Source organism: Bombina bombina, chromosome 6, assembly GCF_027579735.1.
Source record: "Bombina bombina isolate aBomBom1 chromosome 6, aBomBom1.pri, whole genome shotgun sequence".
Taxonomy (NCBI): Eukaryota; Metazoa; Chordata; class Amphibia; order Anura; family Bombinatoridae; genus Bombina; species Bombina bombina.
The window spans coordinates 104,841,544-104,866,774 of NC_069504.1; the positions used below are offsets into that span (position 1 = coordinate 104,841,544).

Here is a 25,231-nt window from a genome sequence, read left to right on the forward strand (position 1 = left end):
TGGAGTTTGAATTTGGTTCTGGGGGCTCTTCAAGCTCCTCCGTTTGAACCTATGCATTCATTGGACATTAAATTACTTTCTTGGAAAGTTTTGTTCCTTTTGGCCATCTCTTCTGCCAGAAGAGTCTCTGAATTGTCTGCTCTTTCTTGTAAGTCTCCTTTTCTGATTTTTCATCAGGATAAGGCGGTGTTGCGAACTTCTTTTCAATTTTTACCTAAGGTTGTGAATTCCAACAACATTAGTAGAGAAATTGTGGTTCCTTCATTATGTCCTAATCCTAAGAATTCTAAGGAGAAATCGTTGCATTCTTTGGATGTTGTTAGAGCTTTGAAATATTATATTGAAGCTACTAAGTCTTTCCGAAAGACTTCTAGTCTATTTGTCATCTTTTCCGGTTCTAGAAAAGGCCAGAAAGCTTCTGCCATTTCTTTGGCATCTTGGTTGAAATCTTTAATTCATCATGCTTATGTCGAGTCGGGTAAAACTCCGCCTCAAGAGATTACAGCTCATTCTACAAGGTCAGTTTCTACTTCCTGGGCGTTTAGGAATGAAGCTTCGGTTGATCAGATTTGCAAAGCAGCAACTTGGTCTTCTTTGCATACTTTTACTAAATTCTACCATTTTGATGTGTTTTCTTCTTCTGAAGCAGTTTTTGGTAGAAAAGTACTTCAGGCAGCTGTTTCAGTTTGAATCTTCTGCTTATATTTTTCATATTAATCTTTATTTTGGGTGTGGATTATTTTTCAGCGGAATTGGCTGTCTTTATTTTATCCCTCCCTCTCTAGTGACTCTTGCGTGGAAAGATCCACATCTTGGGTAGTCATTATACCATACGTCACTAGCTCATGGACTCTTGCTAATTACATGAAAGAAAACATAATTTATGTAAGAACTTACCTGATAAATTCATTTCTTTCATATTAGCAAGAGTCCATGAGGCCCGCCCTTTTTTGTGGTGGTATGATTTTTTTGTATAAAGCACAATTATTCCAATTCCTTATTTTTTATGCTTTCGCACTTTTTTTATCACCCCACTTCTTGGCTATTCGGTAAACTGATTTGTGGGTGTGGTGAGGGGTGTATTTATAGGCATTTTGAGGTTTGGGAAACTTTGCCCCTCCTGGTAGGTAGGAATGTATATCCCATACGTCACTAGCTCATGGACTCTTGCTAATATGAAAGAAATGAATTTATCAGGTAAGTTCTTACATAAATTATGTTATATAAAAATCAATAAAAAAAATTGCATAGGAAATTAGCACGTCTAGGCAAGTATCCCGGCTTGCTTTTCCCCAGTAAAACTCCTTATACATTGTTACCAATGCACAAGAGGATTCTGGGTAAGATATGCAAATTAGATATGCAAAATCTCAGACTTTTTGCTTCAAATACTGTTTTAATACAGCAATCCCTTAATATTTGAAGCAAAAAGTCTGAGATTTTGCATATCTAATTTGCATATATTACCCAGAATCCTCTTGTGCATTGGTAACAATGTATATGGAGTTTTACTGGGGGAAAGCAAGTGGGGATTCTTGCCTAGATGTGCTAACATCCTATGCAATTTTTTTTTATTGATTTACTTCTGAGACATGGAGGATTTTAATCTCAAACTTTTATCTCCACCATAATTGTAATGAATTTTGATTTAACCCTAAAATTAGCTTTACCTAAGCAGCAATCAGAAATCTATCTGCTACTGAAGAGTTCTAATAAGAATGAAACAGGCTGTCAAGCAATGATTTCTATATTTGCTGCATATACGAGGATACTTGCCTAGATGTACTAATTTCCTATGCAAATTTTTGTTATTGATTTACTACTGAGACATGGAGGATTTTAATCTCAAACTACACACACACTTTGCCTACATACCTGCTTAGAACTGGGTATACTGCTATTATCTTTCTCAGTCAATGACCACCTCAGGATACTCATAAAGGATGGCATTTGCCATGTAGGCCAGGGATTACAAAAATGTCCGCTCTTGCTTCTTCTTGACTTGGTAACATCTTCCTCAAGTCTGTAATCAAATTTAAAGCTTTTCCTGGATGACCTGGAGGAGTCGCTGCTCTTTGAGCTGCGGGTCGAGTTCTGGCGCTTCCGGACTGTCTCCTTAGGGTACTGGTTGAAGGAACCTGAAGGCTCAATGTCAGGGTTTTCCACTGCCTCCATATTTTTTAGGAGTCTAAAAAAAATGATATTGTTAAAACAAGATAAAATAATGAAAAAAGTGAGAATTGCTTATTTGCAATTATGCTGATTAAAAAAAATTATTCCTTCATGATTTTTGTCACGTCAGAGCATGTCATTTTTAAAGACTTTTCAATCTACTACTTGTTAAAATTACTTTGGTTTTGTTTTATTTTAGGGATAATTTGCTAAATTTCTAAATAGTGTGTATACGTCTTATGGAAATGACTAACTTTCAGTATGTTGGTGAGGATTGATTGATTGAGGGTATTTAACTGTTTGCAAACAGATCTAGGGCTGCAACAACTAATCGATATAATCGATAATAATCGATTATGAAAATAGTTGTCAACGAATCTCATAATCGATTAGTTGGTTTGCAATTAGTTGGTTTGCAATTAGTTGGTCTGTGCACAACACCAGCTGCTTCACTCCAATGAACTCCTGCATATAGTATTGTGTTTTATGGCTATGCTCTTAGCCTAAAGGACGTCTACAGACGTTTACTTTTCACTTTTTCAGGACAGTATAAGTTTACAACTACCCCTGGCTTATGTGCAACCCATAAATAAAATAGGAGTTATCATTTGGATTGTGTATATTAAATCAGGTGATTTGGGACTATGCTTTGCATGATATAGCGCCAAGCTTGTTATCTACACTTAGCCCTAGATTGATGGGATGTTATTTTTTAAATGATGTGCACCATTATCTGTTTGCACAATTATTAGCGGATCGCTTACTATTGCTGATTATTTGTACTGTAAGGCTTTGTTCTGTTATTGATATATAGTCCTTAGTGCTTTTTTACTTTTTTTGTTTTTTTTTTATATATTTAATTAATTGTAATATGTACAAAATTCAACCTCTAAGTATATATCTGTTATTTTATGAGCAGACTAGATATTTTTCCCTAATCTTTTAACTGGTTATTTACCATTGCATATAGATATTCAAGATATTATGTTAGAATGTAGTCCAGGCTTACTTTGTTAAGAGGCGACCTTGCATTGGTGGAAATATAAAGATAAATATCCCACCGTGGTGAAATTTTGGCAAAACCCTACTTGTGCATCTCAGGCACCTCAACATCACCTGAGCGCCTTTTCTATGCTGGAGGCAAAATAGCTGCAAAAAAAGAGCCAGGATCATGTCGTCATGTTGACATTTTTGCATTTCAATACAAACTTTCTGAAAGAGTGAATAACAGAATATTATAAACAGTAATAGTCTACTTCTTTCTAGTTCTACCTCTTTTCTTTTTGGTTTTGTTTTGCTTAAAGGGACACTGAACCCAATTTTTTTTCTTTCATGATTCAGATAGCGCATGCAATTTTAAGCAACTTTCTAATTTACTTCTATTATCATTTTTTCTTTGTTCTCTTGCTATCTTTATTTGAAAAAGGCATCTAAGCTAAGGAGCTAGCAAATTTTTGGTTCAGACCATGGACAGCACTTGCTTATTGGTGCTGTCCAATCAGCAAGGACAACCCAGGTTGTTCACCAAAAATGGGCCGGCATCTAAACTTACATTCTTTCTTTTCAAATAAACATACCAAGAGAATGAAGAAAATTTGATAATAGGAATAAATTAGAAAGTTGCTTAAAATTGCATGCTCTATCTGAATCATGAAAGAAAACATTTGGGTTCAGTGTCCCTTTAATTATAAAAAAATGTTCTACTGCTTAACAATTTTTTAGTCTGAATCTTATATTTGTAAGACTCAGTATATGGATTTTATTTGAAATATAGGAATAAATTGTTTTGGTTTTTTTTATCCGATTAGTCGATTAATCGAAAAAATAATCATCCGATTAATCGATTATGAAAATAATCGTTAGTTGCAGCCCTAAACAGATCCTTTACCTTTGTTTTGTTATCTGAAGTATCTAATTTTGCCTGTTATACCCCTATCTATACTGAAAATATGAACACCACATGTTTTCATTTAACCTCCCAGTGGGGGGCGGAGGGAGAGAAAGATTTTGCATCTGAAATAGCTGGTTGTGCTCATTCAATCCCCCTGAGCCATAATTGGCATCTCAGTACCTAAGATAGATAAAATTAGCAGCTCTGTTTTACTTGCAGCCTCAGCCCATTGTTATGGGCATGTCCTGGAGAACAAAAAGTGAAGTAAAGACAGCTATTTCAAATATAAAAAAAATAAACACGAATGGATAATGCCCTATACATTTAATGTTTTGAAGTAGGTATTAACAAGTCATTAATTGGAACACATTAAGGGGAAACAAATTTTATAGTACAGGTTCCCTCTAAGATAGAGAATGGATTTTTTCAATGTATTTTTATCATCAAATTTACTTTTTTTGGTATCCTTAGTTAAAATGAGTACCTAGGTAGCCTTAAGAGCAGCAATGCACTGCTGGGAGATGGCTGGTGATGGATGGCTTCACACATATCCCTTGTGTCATTGGGTCACCATATACAGCTAGCTCCAACGAGCACATTGCACAAAGTTACATGAAATCAATAGTGCATTCATAAAATGCTCTAACATATTAGAGATTTGTTATGCACTTTAATAGCAGCTACTGGGACCTAGGTGAACACATCTGGTGAGCCAATGACAAAATGCTCATGTGTGTAGCCACCAATCATCAGCTACCAGAAGTGCACTGATCCCAACCTAGGTATGTTTTTCAACCAAAGATACCAAAAGAATGAAGTTAATTTGAGAACTTAAAAAAGGTCTCTTCAAATGGCATGTTTTATCTCAACAATGAATTTTGAAATTTTGACTTTTACGTCCTTTTAAGTCTTAATAGCACTTTGTTCTCAGTATCCCATTACCCTCAAGGAAACTAAGATGATATTTCAGTGGTTTTTTTTTTTATCTGCTCTTTTTGCACCTCTCTATACCAAACAGTTCATTGTCACAAAATGTGGCAGTATATAAAACACTCCTATATGAACAGAAGCCTTAGAGGATCAGTCACTAAAAATGGGTTTGAGAGAGGACCCTTAACTTTCACACTTACCCTACAGAAAACACCTGAAAATAAAATCACGTTTTTATTTAAAAATGACATAGGGAACGAGTTACTATTAAAAGGTACAGTCTAGTCAAAATTAAACATGAATCAGATAGGGCGTGCAATTACACAACTTTCCCTTTACTAATTTGCTTTGTTCTCTTGGTATTCTTTGTTAAAAGCTAAACCTAGGTAGGCTCATGTGCTAATTACTAAGCAGTTGAACCTCCTCTTATTTCAGTGCATTTTTATTTTTTTTCACAGATAGACAGTGCTAGTTCATGTGTGCCATATATATAACATTATGCTCACTTAAGTGGAGTTATCTAGAAGTCAGCACTGATCAATGTGTATTAATAAAACCGTGTTGGTTATGCAAAACTGGTGAATGGGTAATAAAAGGGATTATTTATCTTTTTAAACAATAACAATTTTGGAGTAGACTGTCCCTTTAATGAGATATATTTGGAAATTGCTAATGTCCATTTTCTGTTCAGTGGTCAAACAAGAACCCTTGGAGGGCCAGATGTGGCCCTCGGGAAGCAGTATGGATAGCCGTGCCTTAAGAGTATTTAGACCTATACAAACACTGAAACAACACAGCACTTGATGTTTGCGTTTACTTTTCTCCTTCTTTGATTTCTATGATTTAATTTGTATTTTTGAACACAACACAATTATTCAACACTGCTATCTGAGATCTGTGGGTGAATAATGCATCTATTATCTCCAACAATAAAACAGCACTTATCAATCTGCGTCAGTGTTCTCCACAGAAAGCATTGCCGGCCTGGTGGCGTAATGAAGTGGCTGGGTGGGGATAGATTAATTATTTACAATATTATAAAATTTTCTGTTATTTATCAATGCTACTTAAGATACCCAAAGCACTAAATGATTGCATCATTTAAACCGATTTAGCCACTAAACTGTGGATGACGTCACACGGTTATCTTCGGCGCAATGATTTTAGTGGTGGGGCACTAGCCCCGAAAACCTGGATGTACCGGCTGCTGCCGACAGTTTAAGGAAGCTCAGTTTAAAAAAAGGAAACGGAGCTCCACAACAATATGATGAAAAAAATAATCCTTTAATTCACAACATTAAAAGCTGTTATACAGACGGTCCATCATGTGTAGCATCTGACAAAATCAGCTAACATGTTTCGGCGTACGCCATACTCATAGCTGCAATTTACAAAACACACACATCATATATGTATGTATATATATATATATATATATATATATATATACACACATACATATACATATATACATATACATACATACATACATACACACACACACACATTCATACATACAGTCGTATGCAAAAGTTTAGGCACCCCTGACAATTTCCATGATTCTCATTTATAAATAATTGGGTGTTTGGATCAGCAATTTCATTTTGATCTATCGAAGGACACAGTAATATTTCAGTCGTGAAATGAGGTTTATTGGAATAACAGAACATGTGCAATATGCATCAAAACGAAATTAAACAGGTGCATACATTTGGGCACCCTTGTCATTTTGTTGATTTGAATACCTGTAACTACCTAGCACTGATTAATTGGAACACACAATTGGTTTGGTAAGCCCATTAAGCCTTGAACTCTCCTCTGAAGAGTGGTAACATGGGGGCCTCAAAATAACTCTGAAATGATCTGAAAACAAAGATTGTTCAACATTATGGTTTAGGGGAAGGCTACAAAAAGCTATCGCAGAGATTTAAGCTGCCAGTGTCCACTGTGAGGAACATAGTGAGGAAATGGAAGACCACAGGCACAGTTCTTGTTAAGGCCAGAAGTGGCAGGCCAAGTAAAATATCAGAGAGGCAAAGGATGGTGAGAACGGTCAAAAACAGCCCACAGATCAACTCCAAAGACCTACAACATCATCTTGCTGCAGATGGTGTCACTGTGCATCGTTCAACAATTCAGCATACTTTGCACAAGGAGAAGCTGTATGGGAGAGTGATGCGGAAGAAGCCTTTTCTGCACACACGCCACAAACAGAGTCGCTTGAGGTATGCAAACGCACATTTGGACAAGCCAGCTTCATTTTGGAAGAAGGTGCTATGGACTGATGAAACAAAGATTGAGTTATTTGGTCATAAAAAGGGGCGTTATGCATGGTGACAAAAGAACACAGCGTTCCAAGACAAACACTTGCTACCCACAGTAAAATGTTATGGATGTTCCATCATGATGTGGGGCTGTGTGGCCAGTGCCGGTACTGGGAATCTTGTTAAAGTTGAGGGTCGCATAAATTCCACTCAATATCAGCAGATACTTGAGAATAATGCTGAGGAATTAGTCACAAAGTTGAAGTTACCCCGGGGCTGGATATTTCAACAAGACAACAACCCAAAACACTGCTCAAAATCTACTCTGGTATTTATGCAGAGGAACAAGTACAATGTTCTGGAATGGCCATCTCAGTTCCCAGACCTGAATATCATTGAAAATGTGTTGGGTGATTTGAAGAGGGCTGTCAATGCTCGGCAATCATCAAACCTAACTGAACTGGAGATGTTTTGCAAGGAGGAATGGTCCAAAATATCTTCATCCAGAATCCAGACACTCATTACAGGCTATAGGAAGCGTCTAGAGGCTGTTATTTCTGCTAAGGGAGGCTCTACTAAATATTGATGCAATATTTCTGTTGAGGTGCTCAAATTTCAATAATTTCGTTTTGATGCTTATTGCACATTTTCTGTTAATCCAATAAACCTAATTTCACTACTGAAATATTACTGTATCCTTCAGTTATTTAATAGATCAAAATGAAATTGCTGATCCAAACACCCAATTATTTATAAATGAAAATCATGGAAACTGTCAGGGGTGCCTAAACTTTTGCATACGACTGTACATACATACACACACATATATATATATATATATATATATATATAGTATCCAAACAGCAGGCACTCACTGGACTTTATTGTAAAATATAAATACTTTATTGCATCAAGTTAAAACCGACAAACGTTTCGGCACTGCATTGTGCCTTTGTCAATGTCAAAAGAAATACACAATAGCACACAACCAGAGTGCAACTCCACACCCCAGAACAAATCTCTATATACATATTAAAAACAACATATATATACTTATCAATCACTCTCGAATTTGCCGCCAAACCTCCGTATTGCACTCCAGGAGGTGCACTACTGACGTCACGCTGACACGCTAATCGTGCCTAGCGTGATGACGCATGGCACGACGTTGCCATAGCGACGTCTAAGCGTCCGGCGGTGGAGAAATGGGTAATACCCGATGCTACTGTGCGCATGACAGGAAAAAGTTATAGTGTTTAGAAGAAATGTTGCTAACGGCAACCAATAAACACAATAGTCAGCGAGATCACAGACTCACCGGGTAATCCCTGGCTGGAGGCAGCAGTACTTAAAATCATTTAGACCATGGTACACAATACTGACAGGGTAGTGAATACATGGACTAAGGACAACACTAGCCGGGCAAATAAACGTGTATATCGCATTATTAGCATATTACTATTAGACCAATAGTGTAAAAAATACACATATATGGAAATGTTGCTACACCTGCAGCCCAGAGTTATCCTGTTTAAGTGTCATCCTAGTCCACCCATAGAGAACCACTATTAAAATGAATACACATTGTAGAGCCCTAACCTACTTCAGGCAACTTGGAGTATGGTAGAATGTATATGTCAAATAAGCGGACACCCTCTGCTACGATACTTGGAAGACATAGATACTAAAGATCTGTAGTGTTTAATAGAAAGGGCTAAAATCCAGGGTGGTGTTGAGTCCCTTTGGGGCCAGAGTATCTAGTTTAAAGATCCATCGGCTCTCACGTTGGAGTAATGTTTTGCCTCTATCCCCTCCCCTTGGGTTAGGTGGGATATGATCTATAAGCATAGATCTAATGCTGGACACCGGGTGTTTCAGTAATGCACAGTGGCGTGCCACGGGTTGGTCTGATTCTCCATTTTTTAATGCTTCTCGGATCGCAAAACGATGGTTTGCCATCCGGTCTCGAAAAGAGGTGATTGTCTTTCCAATGTACACCAGGGCACACGGACAGGTGAGCATGTAAACCACATGCGTACTTGTACAGCTCAAGCGATGATTTATTTTATACCGCTGATTCTTATGGGGATGCTGAAAGGAGTCTCCTTTACGCATGCTGTTGCATGTGGTGCAGCTCCCACAGGGGAAGCATCCTTTTCTTGATGATTTCAACCAGGACTCTGTTTTGTAGTGATTCACAGGATCAGATTTAACGAGAATGTCCCTCAAATTCCTGGATCTCCGATACACCACCCTAGGTGCTGTCATATTCTGAAATGGTAAGGAGGGGTCAATAACAACCACAGGCCAGTGGCGACGTGCAGCGTTAGATATGCGTTCATATCCAGGTGTGAATGTAGTAATCAGGTTGAGTTGCTTTGATGTATCCTTGTTGCGAATACCAGTGTCCGTTTGTATATCTGGCCCCAGTAATTTCCTTTGGGTGTCCAAGATTTCTTTCATAGGATAGCCTCTCCTTTTCAATTTCTCACCCATCTCCTTAACTTGGATCTTCTGCAGGGGTGTCTCGCTATTGTTTCTCAGTGCTCTAGTGAGTTGGGAGGTGAGAATACCCTTTTTCTGGTGTTTAGGGTGAAAGCTGCTGGCATGTAACAATGAATTTCTGTCGGTTGGTTTAGTGTACAACTTGGTACCAAACCTTAGGTTGCCCGAGTCATTCACCTTAAAAACATTGAGGTCTAGGAAATTCACACCCTCAAGACTGAATTCAAGCTTGAATCGTATAGGACTGACCATGAGGTTCAAGTGTGACACCCACTCCCGCAATGATGGCTCGCCCCCTCGCCATACAAGGAACACATCATCGATATAGCGAGTGTAATAAATCACTTGCGAGTGTTCAAACGGCTTCATGAGTTCTTGCTCGTACCATGCCATATAGATGTTGGCGTAGGTGGGTGCCACATTTGACCCCATGGCCGTGCCAGCTTTCTGTAAATAATAACAATCCTCAAACTTAAAGTAGTTTTTCTCTAGACAGATCATTAACAGTTCACAAATGAATTCAATCGGGGGACCCACATAATACTCATTACCAGTCAACATGGATCTGACAGCCTCCACCCCCTCAATATGGGGGATGACAGTATAGAGGCTGTCAACATCCATGGTCACCAAAATGTCATCATATTGCAAATTAGAAAAACCAGATAATATCCTGAGTAGACTAGGGGAATCCTGTAGATAAGCCCTAGTATTTTTAACAACAATCTGTAGGAAAGAGTCAATGTAGATGGCAAGGTTAGTCAAAACTTGACTAACCTTGCCATCTACATTGACTCTTTCCTACAGATTGTTGTTAAAAATACTAGGGCTTATCTACAGGATTCCCCTAGTCTACTCAGGATATTATCTGGTTTTTCTAATTTGCAATATGATGACATTTTGGTGACCATGGATGTTGACAGCCTCTATACTGTCATCCCCCATATTGAGGGGGTGGAGGCTGTCAGATCCATGTTGACTGGTAATGAGTATTATGTGGGTCCCCCGATTGAATTCATTTGTGAACTGTTAATGATCTGTCTAGAGAAAAACTACTTTAAGTTTGAGGATTGTTATTATTTACAGAAAGCTGGCACGGCCATGGGGTCAAATGTGGCACCCACCTACGCCAACATCTATATGGCATGGTACGAGCAAGAACTCATGAAGCCGTTTGAACACTCGCAAGTGATTTATTACACTCGCTATATCGATGATGTGTTCCTTGTATGGCGAGGGGGCGAGCCATCATTGCGGGAGTGGGTGTCACACTTGAACCTCATGGTCAGTCCTATATGATTCAAGCTTGAATTCAGTCTTGAGGGTGTGAATTTCCTAGACCTCAATGTTTTTAAGGTGAATGACTCGGGCAACCTAAGGTTTGGTACCAAGTTGTACACTAAACCAACCGACAGAAATTCATTGTTACATGCCAGCAGCTTTCACCCTAAACACCAGAAAAAGGGTATTCTCACCTCCCAACTCACTAGAGCACTGAGAAACAATAGCGAGACACCCCTGCAGAAGATCCAAGTTAAGGAGATGGGTGAGAAATTGAAAAGGAGAGGCTATCCTATGAAAGAAATCTTGGACACCCAAAGGAAATTACTGGGGCCAGATATACAAACGGACACTGGTATTCGCAACAAGGATACATCAAAGCAACTCAACCTGATTACTACATTCACACCTGGATGTGAACGCATATCTAACGCTGCACGTCGCCACTGGCCTGTGGTTGGTATTGACCCCTCCTTACCATTTCAGAATATGACAGCACCTAGGGTGGTGTATCGGAGATCCAGGAATTTGAGGGACATTCTCGTTAAATCTGATCCTGTGAATCACTACAAAACAGAGTCCTGGTTGAAATCATCAAGAAAAGGATGCTTCCCCTGTGGGAGCTGCACCACATGCAACAGCATGCGTAAAGGAGACTCCTTTCAGCATCCCCATAAGAATCAGCGGTATAAAATAAATCATCGCTTGAGCTGTACAAGTACGCATGTGGTTTACATGCTCACCTGTCCGTGTGCCCTGGTGTACATTGGAAAGACAATCACCTCTTTTCGAGACCGGATGGCAAACCATCGTTTTGCGATCCGAGAAGCATTAAAAAATGGAGAATCAGACCAACCCGTGGCACGCCACTGTGCATTACTGAAACACCCGGTGTCCAGCATTAGATCTATGCTTATAGATCATATCCCACCTAACCCAAGGGGAGGGGATAGAGGCAAAACATTACTCCAACGTGAGAGCCGATGGATCTTTAAACTAGATACTCTGGCCCCAAAGGGACTCAACACCACCCTGGATTTTAGCCCTTTCTATTAAACACTACAGATCTTTAGTATCTATGTCTTCCAAGTATCGTAGCAGAGGGTGTCCGCTTATTTGACATATACATTCTACCATACTCCAAGTTGCCTGAAGTAGGTTAGGGCTCTACAATGTGTATTCATTTTAATAGTGGTTCTCTATGGGTGGACTAGGATGACACTTAAACAGGATAACTCTGGGCTGCAGGTGTAGCAACATTTCCATATATGTGTATTTTTTACACTATTGGTCTAATAGTAATATGCTAATAATGCGATATACACGTTTATTTGCCCGGCTAGTGTTGTCCTTAGTCCATGTATTCACTACCCTGTCAGTATTGTGTACCATGGTCTAAATGATTTTAAGTACTGCTGCCTCCAGCCAGGGATTACCCGGTGAGTCTGTGATCTCGCTGACTATTGTGTTTATTGGTTGCCGTTAGCAACATTTCTTCTAAACACTATAACTTTTTCCTGTCATGCGCACAGTAGCATCGGGTATTCCCCATTTCTCCACCGCCGGACGCTTAGACGTCGCTATGGCAACGTCGTGCCATGCGTCATCACGCTAGGCACGATTAGCGTGTCAGCGTGACGTCAGTAGTGCACCTCCTGGAGTGCAATACGGAGGTTTGGCGGCAAATTCGAGAGTGATTGATAAGTATATATATGTTGTTTTTAATATGTATATAGAGATTTGTTCTGGGGTGTGGAGTTGCACTCTGGTTGTGTGCTATTGTGTATTTCTTTTGACATTGACAAAGGCACAATGCAGTGCCGAAACGTTTGTCGGTTTTAACTTGATGCAATAAAGTATTTATATTTTACAATAAAGTCCAGTGAGTGCCTGCTGTTTGGATACTATTTGGAGGAATATTTGCAGCGCACCGTGGCTCTTACTAACAGTATGATGATGCAATCCCTTCTTTGACTTTATATATATATATATATATATATATATATATATATATATATATATATATATATACACACACACACAGATGGCCCTCGGTTTACGCCGGTTCAATTAGCGCCGTTTCAGAATAACAACCTTTTTTTCAGTCATGTGACTGCTATTGAAAAGCTTTGAAAATCAATGCACTAATTAAAAACAGAATTTATGTTTACCTGATAAATTACTTTCTCCAACGGTGTGTCCGGTCCACGGCGTCATCCTTACTTGTGGGATATTCTCTTCCCCAACAGGAAATGGCAAAGAGCCCAGCAAAGCTGGTCACATGATCCCTCCTAGGCTCCGCCTACCCCAGTCATTCGACCGACGTTAAGGAGGAATATTTGCATAGGAGAAACCATATGATACCGTGGTGACTGTAGTTAAAGAAAATAAATTATCAGACCTGATTAAAAAACCAGGGCGGGCCGTGGACCGGACACACCGTTGGAGAAAGTAATTTATCAGGTAAACATAAATTCTGTTTTCTCCAACATAGGTGTGTCCGGTCCACGGCGTGATCCTTACTTGTGGGAACCAATACCAAAGCTTTAGGACACGGATGATGGGAGGGAGCAAATCAGGTCACCTAGATGGAAGGCACCACGGCTTGCAAAACCCTTCTCCCAAAAATAGCCTCAGAAGAAGCAAAAGTATCAAACTTGTAAAATTTGGTAAAAGTGTGCAGTGAAGACCAAGTCGCTGCCCTACATATCTGATCAACAGAAGCCTCGTTCTTGAAGGCCCATGTGGAAGCCACAGCCCTAGTGGAATGAGCTGTGATTCTTTCGGGAGGCTGCCGTCCGGCAGTCTCGTAAGCCAATCTGATGATGCTTTTAATCCAAAAAGAGAGAGAGGTAGAAGTTGCTTTTTGACCTCTCCTTTTACCGGAATAAACAACAAACAAGGAAGATGTTTGTCTAAAATCCTTTGTAGCATCTAAATAGAATTTTAGAGCGCGAACAACATCCAAATTGTGCAACAAACGTTCCTTCTTCGAAACTGGTTTCGGACACAGAGAAGGTACGATAATCTCCTGGTTAATGTTTTTGTTAGAAACAACTTTTGGAAGAAAACCAGGTTTAGTGCGTAAAACCACCTTATCTGCATGGAACACCAGATAAGGAGGAGAACACTGCAGAGCAGATAATTCTGAAACTCTTCTAGCAGAAGAAATTGCAACCAAAAACAAAACTTTCCAAGATAATAACTTAATATCAACGGAATGTAAGGGTTCAAACGGAACCCCCTGAAGAACTGAAAGAACTAAGTTGAGACTCCAAGGAGGAGTCAAAGGTTTGTAAACAGGCTTGATTCTAACCAGAGCCTGAACAAAGGCTTGAACATCTGGCACAGCTGCCAGCTTTTTGTGAAGTAACACAGACAAGGCAGAAATCTGTCCCTTCAGGGAACTTGCAGATAATCCTTTTTCCAATCCTTCTTGAAGGAAGGATAGAATCTTAGGAATCTTAACCTTGTCCCAAGGGAATCCTTTAGATTCACACCAACAGATATATTTTTTCCAAATTTTGTGGTAAATCTTTCTAGTTACAGGCTTTCTGGCCTGAACAAGAGTATCGATAACAGAATCTGAGAACCCTCGCTTCGATAAGATCAAGCGTTCAGTCTCCAAGCAGTCAGCTGGAGTGAGACCAGATTCGGATGTTCGAACGGACCTTGAACAAGAAGGTCTCGTCTCAAAGGTAGCCTCCATGGTGGAGCCGATGACATATTCACCAGATCTGCATACCAAGTCCTGCGTGGCCACGCAGGAGCTATCAAGATCACCGACGCCCTTTCCTGATTGATCCTGGCTACCAGCCTGGGGATGAGAGGAAACGGCGGGAATACATAAGCTAGTTTGAAGGTCCAAGGTGCTACTAGTGCATCCACTAGAGCCGCCTTGGGATCCCTGGATCTGGACCCGTAGCAAGGAACCTTGAAGTTCTGACGAGAGGCCATCAGATCCATGTCTGGAATGCCCCACAGTTGAGTGACTTGGGCAAAGATTTCCGGATGGAGTTCCCACTCCCCCGGATGCAATGTCTGACGACTCAGAAAATCCGCTTCCCAATTTTCCACTCCTGGGATGTGGATAGCAGACAGGTGGCAGGAGTGAGACTCCGCCCATAGAATGATTTTGGTCACTTCTTCCATCGCCAGGGAACTCCTTGTTCCCCCCTGATGGTTGATGTACGCAACAGTTGTCATGTTGTCTGATTGAAACCGTATGAACTTGGCCCTCGCTAGCTGAGGCCAAGCCTTGAGAGCATTGAATATCGCTCTCAGTTCCAGAATATTTATCGGTAGAAGAGATTCTTCCCGAGACCAAAGACCCTGAGCTTTCAGGGATCCCCAGACCGCGCCCCAGCCCATCAGACTGGCGTCGGTCGTGACAATGACCCACTCTGGTCTGCGGAAGGTCATCCCTTGTGACAGGTTGTCCAGGGACAGCCACCAACGGAGTGAGTCTCTGGTCCTCTGATTTACTTGTATCCTCGGAGACAAGTTTGTATAGTCCCCATTCCACTGACTGAGCATGCACAGTTGTAATGGTCTTAGATGAATGCGCGCAAAAGGAACTATGTCCATTGCCGCTACCATCAAACCTATCACTTCCATGCACTGCGCTATGGAAGGAAGAGGAACGGAATGAAGTATCCGACAAGAGTCTAGAAGTTTTGTTTTTCTGGCCTCTGTCAGAAAAATCCTCATTTCTAAGGAGTCTATTATTGTTCCCAAGAAGGGAACCCTTGTTGACGGAGATAGAGAACTCTTTTCCACGTTCACTTTCCATCCGTGAGATCTGAGAAAGGCCAGGACGATGTCCGTGTGAGCCTTTGCTTGAGGAAGGGACGACGCTTGAATCAGAATGTCGTCCAAGTAAGGTACTACAGCAATGCCCCTTGGTCTTAGCACAGCTAGAAGGGACCCTAGTACCTTTGTGAAAATCCTTGGAGCAGTGGCTAATCCGAAAGGAAGCGCCACGAACTGGTAATGCTTGTCCAGGAATGCAAACCTTAGGAACCGATGATGTTCCTTGTGGATAGGAATATGTAGATACGCATCCTTTAAATCCACCGTGGTCATGAATTGACCTTCCTGGATGGAAGGAAGAATTGTTCGAATGGTTTCCATTTTGAACGATGGAACCTTGAGAAACTTGTTTAAGATCTTGAGATCTAAGATTGGTCTGAACGTTCCCTCTTTTTTGGGAACTATGAACAGATTGGAGTAGAACCCCATCCCTTGTTCTCCTAATGGAACAGGATGAATCACTCCCATTCTTAACAGGTCTTCTACACAACGTAAGAATGCCTGTCTTTTTATGTGGTCTGAAGACAACTGAGACCTGTGGAACCTCCCCCTTGGGGGAAGCCCCTTGAATTCCAGAAGATAACCTTGGGAGACTATTTCTAACGCCCAAGGATCCAGAACATCTCTTGCCCAAGCCTGAGCGAAGAGAGAGAGTCTGCCCCCCACCAGATCCGGTCCCGGGTTTCTTGGCCTGCTTTCCCTTGTTCCAGCCTTGCATTGGTCTCCAAGCTGGCTTGGCTTGAGAAGTATTACCCTCTTGCTTAGAGGACGTAGCACTTTGTGCTGGTCCGTTTCTACGAAAGGGACGAAGATTAGGTTTATTTTTGGCCTTGAAAGGCCAATCCTGAGGAAGGGCGTGGCCCTTACCCCCAGTGATATCAGAGATAATCTCTTTCAAGTCAGGGCCAAACAGCGTTTTCCCCTTGAAAGGAATGTTAAGTAGCTTGTTCTTGGAAGACGCATCAGCTGACCAAGATTTCAACCAAAGCGCTCTGCGCGCCACAATAGCAAACCCAGAATTCTTAGCCGCTAACCTAGCCAATTGCAAAGTGGCGTCTAGGGTGAAAGAATTAGCCAATTTGAGAGCATTGATTCTGTCCATAATCTCCTCATAAGGAGGAGAATCACTATCGACCGCCTTTACCAGCTCATCGAACCAGAAACACGCGGCTGTAGCGACAGGGACAATGCATGAAATTGGTTGTAGAAGGTAACCCTGCTGAACAAACATCTTTTTAAGTAAACCTTCTAATTTTTTATCCATAGGATCTTTGAAAGCACAACTATCTTCTATGGGTATAGTGGTGCGTTTGTTTAAAGTGGAAACCGCTCCCTCGACCTTGGGGACTGTCTGCCATAAATCCTTTCTGGGGTCGACCATAGGAAACAATTTTTTAAATATGGGGGGAGGGACGAAAGGAATACCGGGCCTTTCCCATTCTTTATTTACAATGTCCGCCACCCGCTTGGGTATAGGAAAAGCTTCTGGGAGCCCCGGGACCTCTAGGAACTTGTCCATTTTACATAGTTTCTCTGGGATGACCAACTTGTCACAATCATCCAGAGTGGATAATACCTCCTTAAGCAGAATGCGGAGATGTTCCAACTTAAATTTAAACGTAATCACATCAGGTTCAGCTTGTTGAGAAATGTTCCCTGAATCAGTAATTTCTCCCTCAGACAAAACCTCCCTGGCCCCCTCAGACTGGTTTAGGGGCCCTTCAGAACCATTATTATCAGCGTCGTCATGCTCTTCAGTATCTAAAACAGAGCAGTCGCGCTTACGCTGATAAGTGTGCATTTTGGCTAAAATGTTTTTGACAGAATTATCCATTACAGCCGTTAATTGTTGCATAGTAAGGAGTATTGGCGCGCTAGATGTACTAGGGGCCTCCTGAGTGGGCAAGACTCGTGTAGACGAAGGAGGGAATGATGCAGTACCATGCTTACTCCCCTCACTTGAGGAATCATCTTGGGCATCATTGTCATTGTCACATAAATCACATTTATTTAAATGAGAAGGAACTCTGGCTTCCCCACATTCAGAACACAGTCTATCTGGTAGTTCAGACATGTTAAACAGGCATAAACTTGATAACAAAGTACAAAAAACGTTTTAAAATAAAACCGTTACTGTCACTTTAAATTTTAAACTGAACACACTTTATTACTGCAATTGCGAAAAAATATGAAGGAATTGTTCAAAATTCACCAAAATTTCACCACAGTGTCTTAAAGCCTTAAAAGTATTGCACACCAAATTTGGAAGCTTTAACCCTTAAAATAACGGAACCGGAGCCGTTTTTAACTTTAACCCCTTTACAGTCCCTGGTATCTGCTTTGCTGAGACCCAACCAAGCCCAAAGGGGAATACGATACCAAATGACGCCTTCAGAAAGTCTTTTCTATGTATCAGAGCTCCTCACACATGCGACTGCATGTCATGCCTCTCAAAAACAAGTGCGCAACACCGGCGCGAAAATGAGGCTCTGCCTATGATTTGGGAAAGCCCCTAAGAATAAGGTGTCTAAAACAGTGCCTGCCGATATAATCTTATCAAAATACCCAGATTAAATGATTCCTCAAGGCTAAATATGTGTTAATAATGAATCGATTTAGCCCAGAAAAAAGTCTACAGTCTTAATAAGCCCTTGTGAAGCCCTTATTTACTATCTTAATAAACATGGCTTACCGGATCCCATAGGGAAAATGACAGCTTCCAGCATTACATCGTCTTGTTAGAATGTGTCATACCTCAAGCAGCAAGAGACTGCTCACTGTTCCCCCAACTGAAGTTAATTCCTCTCAACAGTCCTGTGTGGAACAGCCATGGATTTTAGTAACGGTTGCTAAAATCATTTTCCTCATACAAACAGAAATCTTCATCTCTTTTCTGTTTCTGAGTAAATAGTACATACCAGCACTATTTTAAAATAACAAACTCTTGATTGAATAATAAAAACTACAGTTAAACACTAAAAAACTCTAAGCCATCTCCGTGGAGATGTTGCCTGTACAACGGCAAAGAGAATGACTGGGGTAGGCGGAGCCTAGGAGGGATCATGTGACCAGCTTTGCTGGGCTCTTTGCCATTTCCTGTTGGGGAAGAGAATATCCCACAAGTAAGGATGACGCCGTGGACCGGACACACCTATGTTGGAGAAATAGCCAGTAGGTGGAGAGGTCCGCTTGTTTTGCAGCAAAGGTATGCAACTTAACAGCCTTAAATTGATCTGTGTACACAGATCAGACCAGATCTATCGAGCAAAATTTAGCACTGCTTATTAATCACTGCAGATTGAAATGCATAGAATAGGTGCAGACCCAATATTATCTAACATGCTAACAATACAGAGAACTGTTTGCAGAAAAATGCAAGTAAAAAAACGTTTTTGTTCATTAAACTTAGTTTGATGATGATGCAGTCTGTTGTGTAATTATTTTATTAGGTGATGTTTAGCAAATGTTTTTGTTCATTAAACTTAGTTTGATGATGATACAATCTATATTATTAGGTTTATAATGCTGTTTAGCATGTAAATTTTCATTTCAAAGCTTTAAAAATAATGTATTAGGTGTTACTTATGACAATTTTGAGAGGGGCCTGGAACCTAACTCCCTCACTTCCCATTGACTTACATTATAAAAGAAACCTATTAACCCCTAAATCGCCAAACACCCACATCGCGACTACCTAAATTAAACCATTAACCCATAAACCTACTCATCATTCCTGAAGTCCTGCAGTGAAGGTCTTCTTCCAGGCAGCTCCATCTTCATACAGCGTGGGGCCATCTTCTTTCTTCATCCCGGTGGCGCAAAGCTAAGGCGGCGCAGAGCAGAGCAGGACGTCGGCCGTGCAGACATCCAGCGTGGAGGATCCTCTTCATGCACTCGTCCGCCGCACACTGAAGATTAAATTCTATTGGCTGATTTAAACAGCCAATAGGAATTTAAGCAGCTCTCATCCTATTGGCTTATTTGAATATGAATGCAAGGTACCCCAATATAAAATGAGTACCTTGCATTCAGTCTTCAGTGTGCGGTGGACGATCGCATGAAGAGGACCATTTACGTCGGATGCCTGAGCCACTCCAGCTCCTGAGCCATTCCAGCTCAGCTCCACCTCTGGGATGAAGATGATGCCGCCCTGTAAGAAGATCTTCGCCGCCTGGATGAATACTTTGCTTCTCCTGGAAGAAGATGGATGCCCGGAATTTATGAATGGTGAGTACAGTTTTTGGGGTTAGTGCTAGGGTTTTTTATTTTAGATTAGGGCGCTTTTTTTTTTTATTTTTTTAAATGGGCACTAAAACTAAAGAGCTGATTGCCCTTTTAAGGGCAATGCCCATACAAATGCCCCTTTAGGAGCAATGGGTAGATTAGGTTTTTTTAAGAGTTAGGCTTTTTTTTAATACTTTAATTTAGTGTTGGTGATGTGGGCGGTGGATTAGGGGTCAATAGGTTTATTATAGTATTTGCGATGCACGGGTGGCGGTTGAGGGGTTAATAGGTAGTTTATGGGTGTTAGTGTACTTTGTAACATTTATGTTATGAGTTTTGTGAAACATGTTTGTTTCGCAAAATTCATAACTACTGGTATTTGATTGAGGAATAGATTGTTGCGTTATAAGCTATAATGCTAGTGTAATAGCCGGACCGCTCAACCTGGAATACAGGTGAGCTGAATATTCCACATTCAAAAGCCATTTTTTGAGTGAAGAATGGATCGTTGCGGTATAGGCGGTATAGGCGGTATAGCCGTACAGCGCGACTTGTATTATGGGTTAGCTGACTATTCCACTTGCAAAGGCCAATTTTTCAGCGGTATAGCTGTACCGCACAACTTGTAATCTACGTCTATATGAATAAACAACTTTACAATATACTTCTATTATCAAACTGACTTCATTCTCTTAGTCTTCATAGTAAGAACTTGGGGGCCGATTTTCTAAAGCATTCTGGGCTGGTGTTTTTCTATTAGAACAGCTGGCGAATATTCTATCTCCCTGGTAGAATTCTATAAAGCCCCTTTTACCCTGAAAACGGGATGTCTCGCTAAGGGGGCGTATAATGCATTTTTATATGGAAAGGAGATGCATACATTACAAAATTGCACAATGAAAATCGAAATGTAAAAATCATAGGAAATGAATAATTGAACTATTCACATAAAAATATGCAGGAAAAAATCATAACAAAATTGTTTACCAAAAATTGTATTTTATCAAAAATTTAAATGTGTGCATATTTAATACCATTTATTCCTGTGTAATTTACATACAATGTAAATCATAATTTAAGTACACTGGATGTGCAAAAAAAACATAGAAATCCATACTTATAAGTACAAAAGACAAAGCGTAATTGTTAGTACAAAAAATGGGCTGAAGTCTGAACATCTGAGTTCCAGGGGCGTATATGAAATCCCAGCGTAAGTCTAAAGATTTTTTACAGATCTCACAGTTTTTCTCGCCAGTTAGAAGCTGGCGAGCTTTTCTCAAAACACTCAAAATACTTCTAATCCTAATACTAAAAAACATGCATAAGAAAATAGAAGTGATTGTAAGATGCCAGATGCAGAAAGCAGCGTAATGTGATTTATATTTGCAGGATTTCATATTTAAAGTGCCCCCCCCCCCCCCCTGCTGCCTACTAACTTCGCTTTATGGAGCAAAGTGTTCCTTTCCAGGGACTGAATTTAACATTGCACGCGGGCCGAATTTAACCGCGGGCCAAATTTAACATTGCACGCGAGCGCTATTTTGCGCTTGCGTGCAATGCCATCCCTTTTCCACGCACAGCCAATCACGCGCGGGCAGGAGCTATGAGACCTGCAGTCAAAGAGCAAGAGAAGGCTTGATAAATCAAGCCCTATATAGGAGCCACTAGTAGGGACTGCACCCCCCCCCCTTTTTTTTTTACAATAATTCCACCACGGCAGCCCCTGCAAGGGTCAGTGTGAAAAACCACGTCTGATCAGGTGAGGTCTAGATAATCAGTCCCTTATTTCCTTTCTATTAGAGAATACTGGTGTATGCTCAGAAGCATGCATTTTATATCTTGAGCAATACTGCTACAAACACTGCTGTCATATAGTCACATATACAGGCTACGGTGCCTGTCTATATATGCTTTCATGGAAAGAAGCTGAGATTTAACAAAGGATAACAAACAAATGTATGCATTACTTATAGGATTTATGTACCTGGTCAGCTTTGTAGCGATTAGAGAAACAGTTCTTAGGTGAAATATGAAACCTGCTGTCCTTATAACAGACTATGTCTGGATAGCTGCAATATGCATCCTCCAGTCCTGCTGGGGGAAGGGAGAAATCATTTGCCAAAGCATATTACACCAGTGTTCTCCACAGTAATTTTTGCTATCTGGTTAACATAATGGGCAAGATTTATCATTGCCATTCTCCTATATTTGCGCCTAAAAATGTGCACACAAATAAATGCCCCTATTTATCTTTCAAAAATGCACCTAAAATTTGGCAAGTTCGATTGTAAAATTCTCCTCCTCTGTTCCTGTTCTCCTTGGCGCTCAGGTGCGCCAAAAAAAGGGTTAAATTAGATTGTTTTAGTCGTATTTCCTACAGTATGCCTCATTAATTCGAATTGTTATAAATGTTTAATTTCTTTTCTCCTATAGCAGACAATTCTCCTGCAAATGCATGCATTAAAAGGGACAAGAAACCCAAAATTTTTCTTTCATGATTCAGATAGAGAACACAATTTTAATTAACATTCCCATTTACTTCTATTATCTAATTTACTTAATTCTTTAGATATCCTTTGTTGAAGAAATATCAATCACATGGGTGAGCCAATCACATGAAGCATCTATGTGCAGCCACCAATCAGCAGCTATTGAGCTTATCTGATTTCCTCCTGGATGGCCTCTCACCACCTAAAAATAAACTAGTCCGAGACCGACATTCCAATTCTACTATTCTACTCCAGTTTCTAATTTTTCTTTTACTGTTGGCGGCACCACTATCTCCCCATCACCCCAAGTCCGCTGCCTTGGAGTCACACTTGACTCAAATCTGTCCTTCATTCCCCACATCTAATTGCTCTCTTCATCCTGCCGCAACCACCTATGGAATATCTCCAAAATGTGTCTGTTTCTGAGTGCTGAAATTACTAAACGGCTAATCCACTCCCTGGTAATTTCCCCGAATTGACTACTGTAATAACCTACTAACTGGCCTCCCTCTCTCCCGCCTCTACCCCCCTTCAATCCATCCTAAATGCTTCTACTAGGCTAATCCTCCTCTCTTTTGACGCACTATATCTGCTGCAGCTCTCTGTGAGTTCATTCACTGGCTCCCCATTAACAGCAGAATGAAATTCAAAATTCTCACCCATACCTACAAAGCCCTCACCAATGCTGCCCCACCCTACCTGTCCTCCCTCATCAACAAATATACTCCAGCCCGCCCCCTAAGATCCAACAATGACCTGCTCCTTGCCTCCTCTACCATCACCTCCTTCCATGCTAGACTACAGGACTTCTCTCGTGCGGCACCAACCCTCTGGAACACACTTGCTCGAGCTGTCAGACTTTCCCCTAACCTGACCTCCTTTAAATGCTCCCTAAAGAACTTTTTGTTCAGGGAAGCTTATCACCCAACTCATTAACAAATGAATTTCACTTACCCAACAGTTGCCCTCATCTAACTCCTCTCTAACATCATTCTCCCTTTTGCAGTCCCCACCTCCTGTTTCCCATCCTCCTACCCATCTAGATTGTAAGTTCCCCACGGAAATAGGGTCCTCAATTCCCCCTGTATTTGTCTTTAAAATTGTGTCTTATATTGTATTGTTTCATTGTTATACTTATATCTTTGTACCCATGGACAGCGCTGCAGAATCTGTTGGCGCTTTATAAATAAAGAATAACAATAATAATATCTAGATATGCTTTTCAACAAAGGATAACAAGAATATAAAACAAATTAGATAATAGAAGTCAATTAGAAACGTGTTTAAAATTGCATGCTCTTTCTAAAACATAAAATAAAAAATATGTGGGTTTCATGTCCCTTTAATGTTCTCCATAACTGAGAACAGCTTTAGAAATTCCTAATCGTCTTCAGCAGGAAAGATAGACAAGGGGATTCCAATGTGGTTCCAATACATCCGACCATTACTTTACAGAAAGTAAAGTATTTTATAGAAGCTAAACCATTAAACTTGTCTTCAATATTTGAACAACAATACCGTCTTAAAAAATACATCTGCATATTATATGCAAACAAATCTTAGTTTTGGATGCATCATTGTAGTTGGCATTTAAGGTTTACTACAACTTAAAAGTGGTCCACATAGTTTTTACCTTTCAATATGCTATAGACAAAGAAACAAAATGGTTTCCTAAGGTCAGTATAGCTTCTGCTGGATAAACCAATCAGCACAACTGGTGGGGGGGGGCATCTCACCATAAGCTCACATTCATCATTTAGAATAAGTCTGAATAAGCAGAGCTGTGAGTGCTGGACACTAAACAAGATAGGATCTGAGCTAATCTCTTTACATTTTTGTCTCCTCCCATAATTTTACACGGTATTAGCTTTCACAATCCAAGGCTTTAACAAATATGCACTGGAGCAAAAAATTCACAAACACGAAGCCCTTCAAACAAGCAATTCAGTCTTCGTATGAATAAAAGAACAAAGGTAGTGGGCATGAAAAGGCCGTCTTCAATTATAGGCTTCACTAACTGTAGCACGGCTTTGACATGGATATCAGGGGATGGTAAACTATAGGCAACATGGCAAAAGCTCAGTTATCAGGCACATAAAAAAGGTTTACTATAAATAGGAAATATAACGGTACTTTATTAAAGCCCCATTTCTCTTCCTAACTACCCTTTTCTAAAGGTTACACCTGTACATACAGTTTTATACAGTAGTAAATATAAAACTAGAAAAACATCAAGATTGTAGTAAAAAACAATAAACACACAAACACAGGAGATGGAAGTTATTGATGAGTTGACCAGATGACTAACGGGCACTCTAATGACTGGCAGTGCGCTGTACACTAAAATTCGCCATATACTATTGCGGATGAATCAGCGATCTAGTGTATACATCCAGGGTCCGAGAAATCTGTTTAAAATTTAGGAGCCAGTAAGAATATTTGGGAACCAGACAGTAGAATTTGTATACTGTATAGATATATGGAGAATAACCCCAAAACGCCAGTGGCTCCCTGGATTCTAGGTTTGTCAAGCCCTGACAGTTACATAAACTTTAATTATTGATGCCAACTTATGCCTGGTGTACTAATTATTAGATTAACGGCGCATAAGTGGAGACATAGCAACCAAATATCAGGAATAAGCATAATGCATATACAAAGTT

General features: G+C 40.3%; 1 protein-coding gene across 1 annotated transcript in view; it reads right to left on the minus strand.

Moving 5' to 3' along the window:
- NAPEPLD (N-acyl phosphatidylethanolamine phospholipase D) overlaps window positions 1-25,231 on the minus strand; it is a 126,261-nt gene that overhangs the window by 56,371 nt on the left and 44,659 nt on the right. The window contains exon 2 of the mRNA XM_053716538.1: window positions 1,876-2,188. Coding sequence (XP_053572513.1) covers window positions 1,876-2,188 — 313 coding nt within the window. The remainder of the gene's footprint in view (window positions 1-1,875; window positions 2,189-25,231) is intronic.